Below are 21,657 nucleotides of genomic sequence, written 5' to 3' on the forward strand. Positions count from 1 at the left end.
GGCCTCACAATGGTCAACCAAAGAGGTTGAGTGCACGTGCTCAGCATCATATCCAGAGGTTGTCTTTGGGAAATATATGTATAAGTGCTGCCAGAATTGCTGCAGAGGTTGAAGGGGTGGGGGTGGGGTCAGCCTGTCAGTGCTCAGACCATACGCCGCACACTGCATCAAATTGGTCTGCATGGCTGTCATCCCAGAAGGAAGCCTCTTATAAAAGATGATGCACAAGAAAGCCTGCAAACAGTTTGCTGAAGACAAGAAGACAAAGTATATGAATTACTGGAACCATGTCCTGTGGTCTGATGAGACCAAGATAAACTTATTTGGTTCAGATGGTGTCAATCATGTGTGGCGGCAACCAGGTGAGGAGTACAAAGACAAGTGTGTCTTGCCTACAGTCAAGCATGGTGGTGGGAGTGTTATGGTCTGGGGCTACATGAGTGCTGCTGGCACTGGGGAGCTACAGTTCATTGAGAAAACCATGAATGACAACATGTACTGTGACTTACAGAAGCAGAGCATGATCCCCTCCCTTCAGAGACTGGGCCGCAGGGCAGTATTCCAACATGATAACGACCCCAAACACACCTCCAAGACGACCACTGCCTTGCTAAAGAAACTGAGGTTAAAGATGATAGACTGGCCGAGCATGTCTTCAGACCTAAACCCTATTGAGCATCTGTGGGGCATCCTCAAATGGCAGGTGGGGGAGCGAAAGGTCTCTAACATCCACCAGCTCTGTGATGTCGTCATGGAGGAGTGGAAGAGGACTCCAGTGGCAACCTGTGAAGCTCTGGTGAACGCCATACCCAAGAGGGTTAAGACAGTGCTGGAAAATAATGGTGACCACACACACAATATTGACATTTTGGGCCCAATCTGGACATTTTCACTTAGGGGTGTACTCACTTTTGTTGCCAGCGGTTTAGACATTAATGGCTGTGTGTTGAGTTATTTTGAGGGGGCAGCAAATGTACACTGTTATACAAGCTGTACACTCACTACTTCACATTGTAGCAAAGTGTAATTTCTTCAGTGTTGTCACATGAAATAAATATTTTCAAAAAAGTGAGGGGTGTACTCACTTTTGTGAGATACTGTATGTTCCTTGCTAAAGAACATTATATTTTTTTTCAAGTTGTTATGGTTAACATTCTGCTTTAAGTTCCAGTACTTACCCTTTCTTTAACGGTCTGGCGTCCTTCACCAGTGCCAGCATATTCTTTAGTTTGCCAGGCTGAAGTCATCTTCATTGACTGGGGCTGGATGATGACACTTCTGTGCATGTTCAAGAGTGCAGTCATCCCAGCATTCCCGAATGAAAACAGAGCTGCAATTGTGCAGCTCATTATACAGTCTACAGAAGACTATGAGCAGGCAGGTAGTTTTATTTTAGTGCAGAAGCAGAGGAGTACCTATGGTCTCCAGCGCCCTTGGCGAGAATCTGTATCGCCCCCCCCGGCACCCCCCCCCATTAAGAGTTAGAATTTCCAGTTGCTAGTTTTTTTATATCAATTTACTTTAATTTTAATTCAATTTTGAATGCAGCACCCGCCATATTGACATGAATGCAGCACCCACCGTATTGCCATGAATGCAGCACCCACTCCATTTCCATGAATGCAGCACCCACCGTATTGCCATGAATGCAGCACCCACTCCATTGCCATGAATGCAGCACCCACTCCATTGCCATGAATGCAGCACCCACCGTATTGCCATGAATGCAGCACCCACCATATTGCAATGAATGCAGCACCTACCGTATTGCCATGAATGCAGCACCCACCGTATTGCCATGAATGCAGCACCCACTCCATTGCCATGAATGCAGCACCCACTCCATTGCCATGAATGCAGCACCCACTCCATTGCCATGAATGCAGCACCCACCATATTGCCATGAATGCAGCACCCACTCCATTTCCATGAATGCAGCACCCACCGTATTGCCATGAATGCAGCACCCACTCCATTGCCATGAATGCAGCACCCACTCCATTGCCATGAATGCAGCACCCACCGTATTGCCATGAATGCAGCACCCACCATATTGCAATGAATGCAGCACCTACCGTATTGCCATGAATGCAGCACCCACCGTATTGCCATTAATGCAACACCTACTCCATTGCCATGAATGCAGCACACACTCCATTGCCATGAATGCTGCACTCCATTGCCATGAATGCAGCACCCACCGTATTGCCATGAATACAGCACCCACCATATTGCCATGAATGCAGCACCCACCGTATTGCCATGAATGCAGCACCCACAGACCCACTCCATCCCTCAGGGCATTCGACATGCCAAATACCTAGCAGGATTCATAATTTAACCCCTTACATGCTCTCCCTAACTGCTGCTTACCTGCGGCTGCTCCCACCTGAGATGGCTCCCTCATAGACTCACACACACTCACCTCTTTTTTTGTTCTCCATCGACCACTCACTGTATGCTGTCACACTGCCGACAGGGAATGACTCCAGATGAAGTCCCACTGCACTTCCAGATCCGGCGCGGTCAGGCAGAAGGGTGGAGGAGAAGACAACGGCGGCTTACAGAAGCAGGACTCCAGGAGCAGCCTACGCGCATGCGCCACCCGCGTTTAAGGACTGGTCAGCCCCGCCGCATCACATGACCACATTCACCCAATCACAGGGTGCCAGCTGCCGCAACATGGATCGCAGGTGGCACACAGTGACATAAACACAAATTTCTTTTCATTTAATCAGGGATGGAGACCTATGTACTGGATGGCCATGGCCTCATACAAAGTCCCAACAATTTTCTTTTTCCTTCTTTTGTTGGCAGTTGTTCCATACTTCCGCAATCCAAGTATATGAGGTTTGCATTCCTTGTCTCGCCGGCTCCCCTCCTGAAGGCTTCTGGAACATATCATATGTTTCAGGATGCTGCAGGACCATTCACGAAATAGTGTCCGAACCCGCATCTGTTGTTCCTCAAAAAGCCACAACTGGCTCTCTATCAAAAGTGACAGTATCAGGGAACCGCAGCGGTGAGAAGAACCAGCTGCAGGAAGTCAGTACTGGACCCCAAGCACTGGTAAGTACCTGATTTTTAGACGTTAGCAACTACCATTTTTGTAGGCGTTGACTTAAAAAAAAAAAGAAGTTAATTTTTAAGTGTAGAATCCCATGTGCCAAGAATAAACAGAAGACGTCTTTTGATGATGAAAGACGTAGGTAGGAGCCTCCCATTGACTTAATTGTGTCCTGGAAGGAAACTGGAATTTAACCAGGAGTATTAGGAATCCACTGGCTGGGCGATTTTAAACTATATGCGCATATTATATTAGCTATGCAAGTGTGACTCTAATTAAATAAATTTGTGATTTGAGTTACTACAATATGAGGAGCATTTGTTTGCTTGTCTGGTTTTGAAAGCACTATCTTTGGGACATCATGATTTTCGGTGCATGTCAGTTGAGCTTTGTCGACGACTCTGTGTAAGGGGATCATCGCGGTTTGGTAAGCGCAAATCTTTACTAGTTTTGGTGATGGTGAATTCTGTCAACACCTTTTGGGAATAAGAAGGATAAAAATCTTCACACTTGGCACATTTAAAGGGGTATTTCCTTTATTTGGAGAACCTTATTCACTTCATTTGATGGACACTAGGGGGTTTATTTACTAAAGGCAAATAGACTATGCACTATGCAAGTGCAGTTGCTCCAGAGCTTAGTAAATGAGCAAAGGCTCAGCTGACTTCCATCATCCAATCATGTACTAAGCTATGGAGCAACTGCACTTTGCAAAATGCACAGTCTATTTGCCGTTAGTAAATCAACCCCATGGTTTGTATTTTATTGAATTAATATAGTGGTACTGTACATATGCATTCAGTATGTTTATTTGATTAATAGAGTTTGTTTACTGATTTAGCGCAACACTGGTAATTTAAGCAAGTCATTATTAGAAGGGATAATTTTTATTTGTGTTTGCTGTTTTAATATTTATTTTTTTATTCTTGTGCACGTTTACTTTGTGTTGTTTATATACATATTTCTAAAAATAAACAAGCATTATAATTCTGTAAGGTCAATGGTTATCTGTAAGGTTATCTGTAAAGTGAGGCAGGAAGATGATGGGGTGTATGGCACAGGGTGGATAGTATCAACCATTTCATGATTTAAAAAATGAATACTGTACTGGTACTTTTACTATTGATGATGAAAAACATTTTTAAATATACAGTGTCCTGCTCTTGGGATTGAATGCTAAGCTGCATCCTCTTGGGGGCTGTGCAGAGCAGCACCTGTGTGAGTATTTTTTGTGCAAAGCAATTATTCTTAAAGTATAACAAATAAACCAGATCAATTTCTAAGCTCATGGAGTGGCACATTCTTTTGTTTGTATGTGTAATCAAATGTTGTTGTGCACTTTACTGACTGTTTTATTTATTTTCATGTTTATGGTTCACACCATGGATATTGCACTTTTTGCTACATTTTTGCTTATGTGCCTACTATCTGGGTTATAGTGCTCAGCTGCTGTACGGTATTTTTGTTTATCATAGCGCAGATATTTCTTCAACTTTTTACTTTATATGGTCAGCCTAAAGTGGTTGTTAACCCACTAATATAACTTTACATAATCCTCTGTGTCCAGGCGCTCCTGTCTCTGTGTTTTATTAAAAAAAAATGCCTTCTTGAAAGTATTTCAGAGCGGTTCCGTATCTCTCCTCTGCCCGCCTGACAGATGCAGTGGGTGGGGCTGAGATTCCCCCGCTGACGTCAGTCGGGATGAAAGGAGGAGAGGGCCGGCCGGTCACGTGATCGTTGTTGTGGGCATCCCATAACCTCCCTTCCATATCCAAGTTATTAACCCTCTAATAAACAACAAAAACAAAGTCACGGACTGTCCTGACTCTGGAGTACCTGTGAAAATTTGGTGTGCCTGGTTGTGCAGGGTGGGGGATCCCAGTTCATCTGCAGCCCAGTCTTGAGAGCTGGAATTGGGTTGGTGTAGTGCTGGAATGAAAGTATGCTGGTAAGTCCGCAGCAGTATGGCAGCTCCAAACCATGAATGCCAACATGTACTGTGACATACTGAAGCAGAGCATGATCCCCTCCCTTCAGGTTCCAGCATGATAATGACCCCAAACACCTCCAAGACGACCACTGCTTTGCTAAAGAAGCTGAGGGTAAAGGTGATGGACTGGCCAAGCATGCCTCCAGACCGAAACCCTATTGAGCATCTGTGGGGTATCCTTAAACGGAAGGTGGAGGAGTGCAAGATCTCTAACCTCCATGATGTTGTCATGGAGGAGTGGAAGAGGACTCCAGTGGCAACCTGTGAAGCTCTGGTGAAATCCATGCCCAAGAGGGTTAAGGCAGTGCTGGAAAATAATGGTGGCCACACAAAATATTGACACTTTGGGTCCAATTTGGACATTTTCACTTAGGGGTGTACTCACTTTTGTTGCCAGCGGCTTAGACATTAATGGCTGTGTTTTGAGTTATTTTGGGGGGACAGCAAATTTACACTGTTATACAAGCTGTACACTCACTACTTTACATTGTAGCAAAGTGTCATTTATTCAGTGTTGTCACATGAAGATATAATCAAATATTTACAAAAATGTGAGGGGTATACTCACTTTTGTGAGATACTGTATATGCAACTACAAACGCAACAGCCTGATAATCCAAAAACAATTTAGCATTGGTCACTTATTTAGGAAACATACATATACATGTGTATCAAAAACAGAGGTGATACCCTAAGGCTCGGTTCACACTGGGACGACTTGTCAGGCGACCTAGGTCGCCTGACAAGTAGCGTCCCGTTCAGTACAATGGAACCGTTCTAATCGGAGCGACGCAAGTCGCTCCGACTTAGAAAGAGGTTCCTGTACGACTTTGGGGGCGACTTGCATAGACTTGCATAGACTTCTATACAGAAGTCGTTTTGCAAGTCGCCCCAGCAGTCATGTGCAGGTCGCCTCGGTGAGGCGACCTGCAAGGCGTGCCGCCTCTGGTGTGAACCGAGGCTAAATCACCCTGCACTGATCTAAAAACTAAATTTTAATATTTTTCTATATTAAAACAGGTAAAATCTTTAAAAGATACTGATGTGGCTAAACGTGAACAGGGAAACTGTTCATTTAAATACAAAATTTCAAAGTTTGTTCACAGTTTGTTGATGTCACATGGCAAATGGCCTTTTGCCATGTGGCATCTTTGATGTGTGTTATGACGGAGAGGTGGTGAAGGAGACATGGGGGTTGGAGAGTGAGGGGGGGTGGTGGTCAGTATGTCCTCTATTGTGAGACTCTTGATAAATGGTCAGTCCACCCTGCAGCACCTTCAGCCATCACCTCACTGCTCAGCATATCCCAAACCACACAGTACACCTAGTGATGGAGAAGATGGAGCCCGATACTCCAGTCTGGTCTCTCCGGCCTTGCTAGCCAGAGATAGCCTGCAAAGTAGAATTCTCGCCTGTATTCTCCCCCAGGTGCAGCACTTAGCTACTAGGGGTGGTGGGCGGGGGTTTGTCAGCTACAATGAAAGTTGGGGAGGCAGAGCGGGGTGTTGGGGGACAAGCATGGCCTGATTGAGCAATTAGGATACATGTCTGGTGCCCTATTAATGTCTAAGTTTTTCCCCATTAGCGTCTAGAATATTGGCACCCTGCACCCCATTAGTGTCTAATTTCCCCCTATAGCATTCCATTCTGATCCTTTCACCAATGCCGTCAAACCCCAGCCACCACCTCTAAAACTAGAGCACCGCCTCAAAGGACTTTTAGCAAATCAGGAAGATCAGCAAGAAATCTCTGTCTATATTCAATTCTAGGGGCAGTGCTCGGATTCTAAAGGTGGGTGGGTGGGGTTTTTCAGCTATAGTGAGAGAGAGAAATGAGAAAGGGCGCTAGAGGTGCAAGTTAGGCGCAAGGCAGGCTCTAATGGGGCATTCAGAAGGAGTAAATTAGACATTAATGTAGCACCGGCTATGAGCCCTTTTAGCCTAGTGCAGTCTTTTGCCTCTGGTAACCCCACTTCCCCACTTATCTGTAGGAGCAGGACAGAATATGGGCAGGCATTCTGCCTTGCAGCTTCCCGATTTGCCAATGGTGTGCTGGGCAGGTACAAGTTAGGTGCTGATGGGTGTGAATATAGTGCAGGTTAGGGGAAGAGGGGGAAGCATGTCACATGACTATTAAACCCCACCCCCTCCCATATAGAGCTGAGCTTGTCATACAGTGTACATGTAAATAACATTCCCTCCTTGGAGTCCCCGCGCCGCGACCTGTTCTTTTTTGGCAACCGGGCCTATATGAAGGTAGGTGCCTGGAGCTGCAGCTCTAATAGTCCCTATGTTAATCTGGGCTTGCCCCCATCCCAAGCCCTCATTGTGACAGTGGGCCAGGTGATCTTCTCCCTGCACCTGCTGTCACAATTTAAAAAGAGCGCAGCTGTGCGGGGTTCCGCCTCTCAGCCACTTCATTCATTGAGTTTTGTGAATGAGAAAACTATCACCATTGCAGCTGACGGCTTGTAGCTCCCAATGAACTACGAGGGCGCTGGTGAGCGTTCTAGTTGTTGATTGATCTTCCTGCCATTCAGTAACTGCCTGCCCATGTGAGGTACATTCAGACAGCCACACAGACAGTCTGCAGGAGCCATGCATTGCACCGCAATCTGCTGATCGTGGGTGCAATGCTTTACAGGATCCTAATTTTTTTTAAAATGCACAATGTTTTACCTGCAAAAAGATGTGCATTTATTATTTGTTTTAAAAAGGTGAACTTTGTTAGCCTTAAAGTTTTAGGTCAGAGTGGGCTAGATGCAGGGGCGGACTGACCATTCGGTCACTCGGTCGCCGACCGAGGGCCCGACGTCAGGAGGGGCCCCATGAGCGGCTCAGTCAGCAGCGGAAAAAAGCCGCCCGCCGCACCGCATGAAAACCCCGTCCTCCTGGATTTTTACAGCTCCCAGCACCGCGGCCAGCCCGCTGCCCGAGCAGACCTCGGCTTAGGCTGAGAGAGGCTCTGTCAGCAGGGAGGGGTGGGGCAGGGAACTCCACTGACGCTCTGACCCTGCCCTGCCCCGCCCCTCCTCTCCTCATGTAGTCTGAGTCTGAGCGTCTCTCCTGCACTTCTGAGAGCTCCGCTCTGGACCATAAAAATCCCCGCCCCTACAGACGAAAGCTCCGCCCCTAACAATGAAAGCCCCGCCCCTACCGACGAAAGCTCCGCCCCTTACAGACGAAAGCTCCGCCCCCTACCGACGAAAACTCCGCCCCCGGACCTCTGAGAGCGGGAGGTGAGCCCGAATGGTCAGGTAGGTCCTTCTGCCTACATTATATAAACGGCCTGTAGACCCCTTTTTTTTTGCTAAACCATCCCTGGAAATGTTGTTTACCCCCCTGTATAGCTGTGCATTGCTGAAAGTTTACATTTTAAAACTGGCTACCTGGTCATCTCCTGTAGTCGCATTCGCAGTCTGGTTATTTCCTGTAGTCGCATTCGCAGTCTGGTTATTTCCTGTAGTCGCATTCGCAGTCTGGTTATTTCCTGTAGTCGCATTCGCAGTCTCTGGTTATTTCCTGTAGTCGCATTCGCAGTCTGGTTATTTCCTGTAGTCGCATTCGCAGTCTGGTTATTTCCTGTAGTTGCATTCGCAGTCTCTGGTTATTTCCTGTAGTTGCATTCGCAGTCTCTGGTTATTTCCTGTAGTCGCATTTGCAGTCTGGTTATCTCCTGTAGTCGCAATCCCAGTCTCTGGTTATTTCCTGTAGTCGCAATCCCAGTCTCTGGTTATTTCCTGTAGTCACATTCGCAGTCTCTGGTTATCTCCTGTAGTTGCATCCCCAGTCTTTGGTTATTTCCTGTAGTCGCATTTGCAGCCTCTGGTCATCTCCTGTAGTCGCATTCGCAGTCTGGTTATTTCCTGTAGTCGCATTCGCAGTCTGGTTATCTCCTGTAGTCGCATCCCCAGTCTCTGGTTATTTCCTGTAGTTGCATCCCCAGTCTCTGGTTATTTCCTGTAGTCGCATTCGCAGCCTCTGGTTATTTCCTATAGTCGCATTCGCAGTCTGGTTATTTCCGGTAGTCGCATTTGCAGCCTCTGGTTATCTCCTGTAGTCGCATCCCCGGTCTGGTCATCTCCTGTAGTCGCATTCGCAGTCTGGTTATCTCCTGTAGTCGCATTTGCAGTCTGGTTATCTCCTGTAGTCGCATCCCCAGTCTCTGGTTATCTCCTGTAGTTGCATCCCCAGTCTCCCGGTTATTTCCTGTAGTCGCATTTGCAGTCTGGTTATTTCCTGTAGTCGCATCCCCAGTCTCTGGTTATTTCCTGTAGTCGCATTCGCAGTCTCTGGTTATCTCCTGTAGTCGCATTCGCAGTCTCTGGTTATCTCCTGTAGTTGCATCCCCAGTCTCTGGTTATTTCCTGTAGTCGCATTTGCAGCCTCTGGTTATCTCCTGTAGTCGCATTCGCAGTCTGGTTATTTCCTGTAGTCGCATTCGCAGTCTGGTTATCTCCTGTAGTCGCATCCCCAGTCTCTGGTTATTTCCTGTAGTTGCATCCCCAGTCTCTGGTTATTTCCTGTAGTCGCATTCGCAGTCTGGTTATTTCCGGTAGTCGCATTTGCAGCCTCTGGTTATCTCCTGTAGTCGCATCCCCAGTCTGGTCATCTCCTGTAGTCGCATTCGCAGTCTGGTTATCTCCTGTAGTCGCATTTGCAGTCTGGTTATCTCCTGTAGTTGCATCCCCAGTCTCTGGTTATCTCCTGTAGTTGCATCCCCAGTCTCCCGGTTATTTCCTGTAGTCGCATTTGCAGTCTGGTTATTTCCTGTAGTCGCATCCCCAGTCTCTGGTTATTTCCTGTAGTCGCATTCGCAGTCTCTGGTTATCTCCTGTAGTCGCATTCGCAGTCTCTGGTTATCTCCTGTAGTTGCATCCCCAGTCTCTGGTTATTTCCTGTAGTCGCATTTGCAGCCTCTGGTTATCTCCTGTAGTCGCATTCGCAGTCTGTTTTTTTCCTGTAGTCGCATTCGCAGTCTGGTTATCTCCTGTAGTCGCATCCCCAGTCTCTGGTTATTTCCTGTAGTTGCATCCCCAGTCTCTGGTTATTTCCTGTAGTCGCATTCGCAGCCTCTGGTTATTTCTTATAGTCGCATTCGCAGTCTGGTTATTTCCGGTAGTCGCATTTGCAGCCTCTGGTTATCTCCTGTAGTCGCATCCCCAGTCTGGTCATCTCCTGTAGTCGCATTCGCAGTCTGGTTATCTCCTGTAGTCGCATTTGCAGTCTGGTTATCTCCTGTAGTCGCATCCCCAGTCTCTGGTTATCTCCTGTAGTTGCATCCCCAGTCTCTGGTTATTTCCTGTAGTCGCATTTGCAGTCTGGTTATTTCCTGTAGTCGCATCCCCAGTCTCTGGTTATTTCCTGTAGTCGCATTCGCAGCCTCTGGTTATTTCCTGTAGTCGCATTCGCAGCCTCTGGTTATTTCCTGTAGTCGCATCCGCAGCCTCTGGTTATTTCCTATAGTCGCATTCGCAGTCTGGTTATTTCCGGTAGTCGCATTTGCAGCCTCTGGTTATCTCCTGTAGTCGCATCCCCAGTCTGGTCATCTCCTGTACTCGCATTCGCAGTCTGGTTATCTCCTGTAGTCGCATTTGCAGTCTGGTTATCTCCTGTAGTCGCATTTGCAGTCTGGTTATTTCCTGTAGTCGCATTTGCAGTCTGGTTATTTCCTGTAGTTGCATCCCCAGTCTCTGGTTATCTCCTGTAGTTGCATTCACAGTCTCTGGTTACTTCCTGTAGTCATTTATGATATCTATGGCTATGCATATTTATTGAATCCATATTGAGCACTATATTTGATTGGCTGTTTGCTTCTGCTTAGGCCTGGCAAACACGCACAATCGCACATGATGATGACTTCATCATCATGTGCGTGATTGTGATTGTGCGTGTGTGCCAGGCCTAAGCAGAAGCAAACAGCCAATCAAATATAGTGCTCAATATGGATTCAATAAATAGTGGGAAGAATGTTCCTTACATTGGTGATCAGTGAGAAGAATGTTCCTTACATTGGTGATCAGTGAGAAGAATGTTCCTTACATTGGTGGTCAGTGGGAAGAATGTTCCTTACATTGGTGGTCAGTGAGAAGAATGTTCCTTACATTGGTGGTCAGTGGGAAGAATGTTCCTTACATTGGTGGTCAGTGAGAAGAATGTTCCTTACATTGGTGGTCAGTGAGAAGAATGTTCCTTACATTGGTGGTCAGTGGGAAGAATGTTCCTTACATTGGTGGTCAGTGAGAAGAATGTTCCTTACATTGGTGATCAGTGGGAAGAATGTTCCTTACATTGGTGGTCAGTGGGAAGAATGTTCCTTACATTGGTGGTCAGTGGGAAGAATGCACCTTACATTGGTGATGAAGAATGCTCCTTACATTGGTGATCAGTGGGAAGAATGTTCCTTACATTGGTGGTCAGTGAGAAGAATGTTCCTTACATTGGTGGTCAGTGAGAAGAATGTTCCTTACATTGGTGGTCAGTGAGAAGAATGTTCCTTACATTGGTGGTCAGTGAGAAGAATGTTCCTTACATTGGTGGTCAGTGAGAAGAATGTTCCTTACATTGGTGGTCAGTGGGAAGAATGTTCCTTACATTGGTGGTCAGTGAGAAGAATGTTCCTTACATTGGTGATCAGTGGGAAGAATGTTCCTTACATTGGTGGTCAGTGAGAAGAATGTTCCTTACATTGGTGGTCAGTGAGAAGAATGTTCCTTACATTGGGGGTCAGTGGGAAGAATGTTCCTTACATTGGTGGTCAGTGAGAAGAATGTTCCTTACAGTGGTGATCAGTGAAAATTATATAAAGTTAATAAAAATAATAATAAAAAAAAGTAAAGCACCCCCATGATCCCAGCACATGCTCTATATGAAAAGCTTTATGTAGGATGAGCACATGTATGTAAACATGTGTCTATAGACGCAAATGCTGGACACGGGAGCCCACCTGCAAGGTAACCCCCCCCCCCCCCCGGGAGAGCGCTTCTCCTAGGGAGTTATCTGATGTGGGGAGGAGCCGCGAGAGCCACCACCAGATGTCGAGGTTCGGGGCCACTCTGTGCAAAACGAGCTGCACAGTGAAGGTAAGTATGATATGTTTGTTATTTAAAAAAACAAAAAACGAGCTTTTACAATCACTTTAATTTTGGAAAGGTACCTGTTGTTGCACTTTCTTTAATGTAATTCTGTGACGAACGCATGTAGTGTGGGCAGTGCAAAATGTAGGTGGGGATTTGTGTGGGTGTGGCTTGAGTGTGGGTGGGAATACATGAGCGGGGACAGGGGGCCCCAGGATCTCCTATTGCCCGGGGGCCTCATGAGTTGTCAGTCCGCCCCTGGCTAGATGTGCAGTGATTTAGCGCATCACCTCTATATACAGTATAAGCATAAATAACAAACCATTGGTATAACATTATAAATCCTAAGCCATGCTATATAGACAGATACTGATCTCACTTGTAGTCTCCAAACTCAAATTTGCCTGGCCCATTTCGCAGCAGACTACCCTGGATCCATTTGGGGATTGTGCCAGTAATTTTGGTTGGGATGGGTTGTGGAATTTCTTGTACAGTCTGAAATAAAGGTGCAATGCATTCTTTGCCTTCGTGTTCGGAAAAGCGCACTTGTTTTTTCTCTTGGCTGAAGAAATTCTTCAAACCTAAGGAGAGGGAAAAAAAAAATGTAACACTGCTAACGCTTGTTTGAAGAGCACATTTTCAGATGCAGTCTAGGGAATATGTATTTTTTAAAGGAGAAGTGTGCAAAAAAACCCAAAAAAACCCATACATAGTCACATAAATGGCTGCAGCATCAGTGTGATACTACAGATGTTTTCCACCGACTCTAAGCCCGAGAACTGAGCGATCACGTGACCGTTGATCGCTCAGGTCTGCTCTGACCAGAGAGCGGTGACTGTCTCACTGAAGCGCCAAGCAGGGGAGGGGGTGGGAGTGGCTGGCTCAGGCTCTCAGCAGTGAGAGACGGACCCAGCTGCCAATGATGGCACTGAGGCCAAACTGTCCATACCGTACACTTTGTAGTGTGTTGCACCAGAAATAATATTGCATTTCTGATTTGTGCTGCGTGGTGTGTTACCATTCCATTCTAATGAAAGGGCTGCCTTTATGCAATGCCCCTAAATGTGCAGCACAATGTACATTACCATGCAGTCAGTAATGCAATGCAACGCAGGGTAGACATTTTAATGGACCCTTGAAGTTTTTTGTTTTCTTTCTGAAAATTTCACAAATTCTATTAACCACTTGAGCTCCGGAAGGTTTACCCCCTACATGACTAGCATGTTTTGCTATTCAGCACTGCGTTACTTTAACTGGCAATTAAGGGGTTATGCAACACTGTACGCATGTGATTTTTTTTATAATTTTTTTCACACAAATAAAACTTTCTTTTGATGGTATTTGATCAACTTTTTTTTGTTTGTTTTTTTGCTATAGAAATGACAAGACTGAAAATGTTTAAACAAAACCCTATATTTTCTCATTTCTGTTATAAAACATATCCATTGAAAAACCTAATTTCATAAATTTAAGCAAAGTGTTTTCTGCTACATATCTTTGGTATGAACAAAAATCCCAATAAGCATATATTAATTGGTTTGTGTGAAAGTTATAGCATCTACAAACTATAAAGAATCGTTCTCACCAGCTCACCTTCTATGAGCAGTTAAGCAGTCATTTAGATAAAGGAAGGCCCGTAGACGTGGTGTATCTGGATTTTGCAAAGGCATTCGATACAGTTCCCCATAAATGTTTACTGTACAAAGTAAGGTCCGTTGGCATGGACCATAGGGTGAGTACATGGATTGAAATCTGGCTACAAGGGCGAGTTCAGAGGGTGGTGATAAATGGGGAGTACTCAGAATGGTCAGGGGTGGAAAGTGGAGTCCCCCAGGGTTCTGTGCTGGGACCAGTCCTGTTTAATTTATTCATAAACAATTTGGAGGATGGGATAAACAGCTCTCAGTATTTGCGGATGATACAAAGTTAAGCAGAGCAATAACGTCTACGCAGGATGTGGAAACCATAGAAGAAGACCTAAACAAATTAATGGGATGGGAAAATATATGGCAAATGAGGTTCAATGTTGAAAAATGTAAAATAATGCATTTGGGTGGCAAAAATATGAATGCAATCTACTCACTAGGGGGAGAATCTCTGGGGGAATCTAGGATGGAAAAGGACCTGGGGGTCCCAGTAGATCAGTGGTTCTCAACCTGGGGGTCGGGACCCCCTCGGGGGTCAAATGATGATTTACCAGCGGTCACTGAATCCTGGGCTGTTCCTGAAGCCTGCACTGCTCTCCCAGCCTTTTTGCGGCCACCCAGCTGGGCTATTCCTGGAGCCCGAAGCTGCCCACTTAGCCTTTTTGCAGCCGCCCATTCAGTTTATGGCATGGGTGGGGGGGCAGAGACTAGAAGTCAGCTGACTGGTGAGGAATGTGAAGTGGGAGGGGCTGGAGGAGACCCTATCTCCTGATTTTGGCATAGGTGTCACTGCTACGAGATGCCACAAAGTGGGAGACACAGTGAAGCCAGAGACACAGTGAGTAACACTACCTGTGATTAGAGTTGCCATTAAAAGTCCCTACTAAAGAAAAGAGGGGGAGGAACAAAGAAAAAGGGAGAGAAAGAATAAGAGAAAGAACAAGAAAGACGGCTAGAGAGAAGGATGGGGGAAAAAGCCCAATAAATGAGTATAGAGAGGGATAAAAGGGAAATAAAGGAGAACAAAGAGAAAGAGTGGTACATCCTAAAATGTACCATAAGGGTTTTTAATATTGCACAAGTGGCAAGGACTCAGGGAGCTTTAAATGTCCCTGGGTTAAGGGCACAAATTACTTGTTTTGCCTTGGGTGCTGACAACCCACGCTACGAAAATAATTTTACTGTTAGGGGTCCCTACAACTTGGGATATTTTATCAGGGGGTCACGGCACTAGAAGGTTGAGAACCACTGTAGTAGATGATAGGCTCAGCAATGGCATGCAATGCCAAGCTGCTGCTAACAAAGCAAACAGAATATTGGCATGCATTAAAAAGGGGATCAACTCCAGAGATAAAACAATAATTCTCCCACTCTACAAGGCTCTGGTCCGACCGCACTTGGGGTATGCTGTCCAGTTCTGGGCACCTGTCCTCAGGAGGGATGTTCTGGAACTGGAGAGAGTCCAGAGAAGGGCAACAAGGCTAAATAAAGGGACTGGAGGATTTCAGCTATGGAAAAAAGCTGCAAGCATTGAATTTATTCTCTCTCTCTCGAGAGGAGACGCTTGAGAGGGGATATGATATCAATGTACAAATATCATACTGGTGACCCTAGCATAGGGGAAAAAAAAATTCAGTAAATGAATTTAAAAAGACACAGGGCCATTCACTAAAGTTAGAAGAGAAAGCGGTTTAACCTTAAACTGCGTAGAGGGTTCTTTACTGTCAGAGCGGTAAGGATGTGGAATTCTCTTCCACAAGCAGTGGTATCAGCAGGGAGCATCGATAATTTAAAAAAATATATTAGATGGGCACCTTAACGACCACAACATACAGGGATATATAATGTACAGTACTATTGACATAAACGCACACTCACTCACACACACAGGTTGGACTGGATGGACTTGTGTATTTTTTCAACCTCACCAACTACTATGTAACTATGGTATATATGCTGGAATTTATGCAGCTATAGACACTATACTGTAATGGTGGTGATCAGCGACTGGTAGTGGGGCTGTGATAGGGTGGCGGGCAATCTGGCGCCAACAGGCACTATCTGGGAGAGTCACTAACTGACATTGCTACTCATACAGTGATCAGTAATACTGTACACTGTTACTGTACTAATGACACTGGCTGGGAAGGGGTTAACATCTAAACGCAATCAAGGGGTTAATTGTGTGCCCAACAATGTGTAATGTGTGCTGCTTTCACTTTACTATCTGGCTGTTTTTTCTCCCTGCTTTTCAGGGAGCAGAAACAGCCAGGTTACTGCTCCTATGTACACAGAGTTCTGTGTGTTTGTAAACACAGAACTCTGTATGTGATTGGACACAGCCGATTAGCTGATTCAGCCAAAATTGATGGCTGAAATCTGCTGCCAAATTCATGCTGTGTCCAATAATAGCACAGGTCAGGCAGGGGGTGTCTGCGTCTGCCTCGAATCCGCCTGTACCTGTAATTGTGCCTGTACCTGCTGCCTGCTCACAGCTGCTGCCTTGGCAGGAGATTGCATACTCCTTTGGAGTCCATATTACTATGGAAATGTATTTTGGGGCCACAACCACTTTTTCAGGCCTTTTTTTGCACATACAGAACAGCTTTAAATAACAGTACAAAGGCAGGAATAGTGTTGACACACAGGAAATTACAACACAAGACAAACACAATTACAACAAAATTACAACACAAGACAAAATTAAAGACACATTACACCTGGAAAAAATGATTAATCCATAAAGAAATATAATAATGTTAAAATGGCAGTATCAATAAAAAGAGCTTAAAGAGGAACTGCAGTCAGTTCGCATAATGTCAGGGCTGGGCTCAGCCCTTCCTTCTCTGAGCTGGCCGCTCAGCTGTCGGCTAATTGCCAGCTTCTTTCTCTCCACAGTGACTCACCTGTTGATGATATCCTGCTCATCAGTACTGCCTACTTAAGCCGTCCAGTCCAGATGATCTCTGCCTATGCCTTGGTCATATCCCTTGGTCACATCTCTAGAGACGCATTCCTGTTAAAGACTTGCTTAGCTGACATTCCTTCTGGCTCCAGATCCTGCTTGCTGTTCTACTATGCTCATCTCTGGCTCCCTGACGTTTTGGCTTGTCTGACTATTCATTCTGGTTCCTGAACTCTGGCTATGTTTTTTTTTTTTTCAAATTTTTTATTTAAAGAATTGGCAGGGACACACGAAATACATCATTTCAAAAAACATCATTTCAAAATCACAACGGGAGAATACATCATATCATTACATGACCTTATCAATACCTCATGACAAAAGTAAAAGATATAACTAAAAAGAACACACATTAGTCTTTGGCATTAAGTATATTTTCTCCCGTGACTCTTTTTTTTTTATATCCAAAATCAACTTTATTTTGTTCAACATAAACAATTATACAAGTCCAGGCTTCAACAGTACTTAGTTACATTGCATAGTTTAGGAATTCTCAATACATTATAGCAGAATCAATATTCAAAGTGCAGCTCATCAGTCTAACCAATAGTATATTCAAAAACATTTAGTCAGCATTAATACCCAATAATCTCTCCATCACCAGGTCCACCGGGACTAGTCCCGGTACATCTAGCCACGGTCCCCACAGCTTCTCAAACTTTCGGGTGCACCCCCTGTGCTGGTATGCCATTTTCTCCATTCTGATCATGTTCCCCACTGCCGCTATCCACTACTTGACTGTGGGAGGGTCCTCTGATATCCAATGTACCATTATCATCTTACGTGCTATCAATCGAAGCCTAGTAACTGCTAGTCTAACACTTTCTTCCCATTCGAATACTTCAAGCACATTTAGTAAACAGTGTTTTGGGTTGGTAGGCAAAGAGATCTGGAACACCCTATTAATGGTATCCACCACTCCACCCCAATAGGGATGAAGCTTCGGACACCGCCACAAAAGATGAATCAGATCTCCATGGTCTCTTTTGCATCTAGTGCACGTCGTGGTGTCTCTAAGACCCATTTGGTGCAGTCTGTGTGGGGTATAGTACACTCTAAAAATAAGATACAGTTGTGTTAACCTCTGCGATACATTAAGTGAACTCGTGGGCACTGCTTGTAAGATCTCCTCCCATTGGTCCTCATCTATCTGTCCCACATCTCTCTCCCACTTCTCCATCATTTTCAAGGGGTGTTTATTCATGAAGCCCTGCAAGAGCATATTATAGCATTGCGAGATAAAACCTTTTGTATTAGTAGCTCTCAGGACTAAGTTAAATAGCGGTGTAGATGAAAAGGACCACTTGGAAGCAATGCTCTGAGCCTTCACCGCATGTTTTAGTTGCATATAGTAGAACCTCATTTTGGATGGCAAGCCGTGTCTTTCCTGCAGAGCCTCAAAAGATAGCAAAATACCGTTCTGAAAAATATCTCTAATATATACAACCCCATATTTTTTCCATAGTGCTCCGTGCTGTAACTGCGCTATTTCAGGGTAAGTCCCGTTTGACCATATCGGGCTAAAGTCAGTGTATCCTCTCACCCCCTGCAAGTATCTAATTTTGTTCCAGATTTTCTGGATAAGATTGTAGGTCGGGTATACCTTATTTGGTTTTGCAAAGGCTAGAGACTCAAGTGCCGACGGCACCGAATCTCGCTTTACCGTATGTAGCATCACAATCTCAGAGGAACTGCGAACGATACTCGACCTATCTGTCTCTCCACCCATGATCCCTATTAGGTGCTGAAGCTGGGCTGCTAAGTAATAAAGCCATGGGTTCGGTAGGGCCAATCCCCCCTCATCTTTAGGACGCTGTAGGTGCTCAAGTTTGATTCTGGGAGGGCGATTCTTCCAAATTAACAGACGGAAGAGGGAGTTTACCATTCTGAATGTTTTCAAGGGGACCACCACTGGAGAATTGTAAAGTAAATACAATAGCTGGGGCATGAGGATCATCTTGGTCAGATTCACCCTTCCCGCTATCGATAAACACAGTGAGTTCCATGTCTTAATCCGGTCTCTGAATTTCTGCAGTAATGGGGATATATTCAATTTCCCGTATTCTCTCACCATCGGTGTCACTTGAACCCCCAGATACCTAAAGGATGTAGACAGGGGTATGGAGTTGTTCGTGGGTGGCTTGCCCCCTTCATCTAGTAACATTAAGGAGGATTTTGTCCAGTTAATCTGGAGTCCCGAGTAAGTACCAAATTCCGTTATGGTGGCCATGGTTTCCCGAAGAGAGTCTTCGACATCTCCCAGCAAAATCATAGTGTCATCCGCATAGAGCATCAGTTTCTCATGCCTGTCCCCATAACGAAAGCCATCAATACCCGGGTGATCTCTAATTTTAATGGCCAGGGGCTAAATGGCTAATGCAAAAAGCAGGGGAGACAAAGGGCACCCCTGTCTCGTACCCCTACCTAGCGCGAAGGCCAGAGGCATTCTGCCCGACGCTCTAATGGCTGCCTGGGGACCACAATAAAGCAAACGGACCCAGGAAATGTACTTCTCCCCGAATCCGAACCTCTGAAGAACACCCCATAAATACTCCCATTCGATGCTATCGAAGGCCTTCATAGCATCCAATGAGAGCAAAGCCCTCTGTCCCTTATTGTCTGCCTGAGACTGAATGTTCAAATAAAGTCTTCTGAGATTTACTGCCGTAGATTTATTTGGCATAAATCCTGCCTGGTCTGGATGCACTATCGACGTAATGACTTTATTTAGTCTAATTGCTAGAGCTTTCGCCAGTATCTTAATATCGCTCTGTAACAGGGAAATGGGTCTATATGATCCAGGGTCGACAGGGTCCTTACCAGGCTTTAATATCAAAACAATATTGGCTGTGGACATGGAAGGGGGTAGAGTTCTGTTAGCACTGGCCGTGTTAAACACAGTCAGGAGCTTAGGAAGGAGTACTTCAGCATACTGCTTATAAATTTCCATAGGTAGCCCATCCGACCTGGGGGCTTTACAGTTTGGGAATGCATTCAATGCCAGCTGCAACTCCTCCACTGTAAGTGGATCGTCCAGGGCCTTCCTATTCTCAGTGGTGATCTGTGGGAAATTAATGCCCTGTAGATATCCCATAAGCTCCTCCCCTGTATACTGTCCAGTAGGCAGATACAGGTTCTCATAAAATCCTGCCAGTTCCTGTAGTATCAGATCAGGGGAACTCACTATCTTCCCCTCCTTTGTTCTAATTGCCCCTATCACTGGAGACGGTTGTTGTGAGTTTGCTATTTTAGCTAAAAGACGACCCGTGGTTTCCCCTTCCTCAAAGAAAGCTGCTGTGACAAACCTAGCCGGAAAAGAGGCTTTTGGAGGGGAATTAATGCCAGCCTCCTGCAAACCAATGTTCTATTATGTTTGTCTGCCTTGGATCACAGGATATGTATTGCATTGGAGGGTTTGTGTTTGTCTGCCTCGGATCACAGGATGTGTATTGCATTGGAGGGAGGGGGGATTCTTCCAACAGCTCTCCCTGCTAACACTGTGTACTGATGAGACGTTAAACACACCTGACTTGTGTGTCCATTGTCATTGGACAGTTTAACCCGCCCTCTTTTCCAAGGGTGGGGGGAAAGAGTTATTTTATCTGTTGTGTCCATGTGTTATAATAAAAGAGTTGATTCCTGCTTGGAACCTGAAGACAGAGCCGTGTCTCGTTTTTGGGGTGGATTATTTGTATGGGTTCCTTGTTCGGCTGATTGGAGTGTTCGGTAGCTGCCTTTGTGTTTGAAATGTCCTAAACGACTTTAACCCCTTTCATACTCGGGGTGTCGTTACAGCTGCCTTGGAAAAAAATCTTTTCTTCTCTGCCGTGGACGACAGAAGTCGCTCATAAGCTGATTGAGCCGACTTCCACGACTCCCTGGCAGAGTCAGTAGGATCCTGAATACATTTTTCCTCCAAATCCTGCACCATCTTTTCAAGTTCCTCTCTGTGCTCTGAAGAGTTTCTCTTAACTTTAGTGATTTCTGTAATTAGTAAACCCCTCAGATGAACTTTAAACGCCTCCCATTGAATTAAAGGGGAGTCCAGAAACTCCTGCCCAGCCAGAAATTCTCGCATGCTCCTCTCCATCTCCACCGGGGCTGTAAATAACTTTAGCCAGAAGGCATTGAATTTCCAGGGTGCCCTAGGCAACCCTGACAGTGGAGCCACTATCAAACTAATCACCAAATGGGAGTGGTCAGACACACTGCGTGGTTTGTATATCACCTCCGAGACGGATGGGAGCATGGCAGAGTCACAAATTGCTAGGTCAATCCTGGAAAGCGTCCCATGAGTTTTGGAGAAACAGGAAAACTGTTTCTCCGAAGGATTCCTGTGTCTCCAAACATCCACCCAGCCCACCTCATTTAGTAGTCTAAGCAATGGTGATTCCCTCAACGAGGCAGACCCCCTAACACTGGGGTGCCTGTCCATGGAGGGACTCAACCAGCAGTTGAAATCTCCAACAATCAATAACGGCAACTCCGGCCTGTTCACCATATATGTCAGAAGCTTCCGCAATACCTCTGCCGAAAAGGGAGGAGGAATATATATACATGCCAAAATACAGTGTAGCGATCCTATGCGACAGTGCAAGAAAATATATCTCCCTTCTGAGTCTATGCATGTGTCAAATTCCTGAAAATCTATGGCATTGTGTACCAACACACTCACCCCCCCTGGAAAAGGAGGTGTGTGTGGAATGATATATCTTCCCCACCCAGGAATACCTTAAGCAGTTTTGTGTTTCCGGAGTCAAATGTGTCTCCTGGAAACACAATATGGCTGGGTGAAACTTTTTCAGGTGGAGATCATCATGCGTTTAAGCGGGGAACCTAGCCCCCTGATGTTCCAAGACACCACGTGGACCCTAGCCATTAGGGAGCATGATATCCAGGAAGAGCAGGGTGCCT

At 45.5% G+C, this 21,657-nt stretch overlaps 1 protein-coding gene across 3 annotated transcripts in view; it reads right to left on the reverse strand.

The window, feature by feature from the left end:
- The window catches only part of LOC141111117 (carotenoid-cleaving dioxygenase, mitochondrial-like), a 122,999-nt gene that overhangs the window by 39,426 nt on the left and 61,916 nt on the right, over window positions 1-21,657 (reverse strand). Inside the window, exon 2 of one of the 3 annotated variants that reach the window (XM_073603144.1) lies at window positions 12,512-12,713. The exons of the other annotated variants lie outside the window; for them this stretch is intronic. Within the exon in view, the coding sequence (XP_073459245.1) occupies window positions 12,512-12,713 (202 nt within the window). The remainder of the gene's footprint in view (window positions 1-12,511; window positions 12,714-21,657) is intronic. 3 annotated transcript variants of the gene reach the window in all.

The sequence above is a fragment of the Aquarana catesbeiana genome, linkage group LG10 (genome assembly GCF_042186555.1).
Source record: "Aquarana catesbeiana isolate 2022-GZ linkage group LG10, ASM4218655v1, whole genome shotgun sequence".
Lineage (NCBI taxonomy): Eukaryota > Metazoa > Chordata > Amphibia > Anura > Ranidae > Aquarana > Aquarana catesbeiana.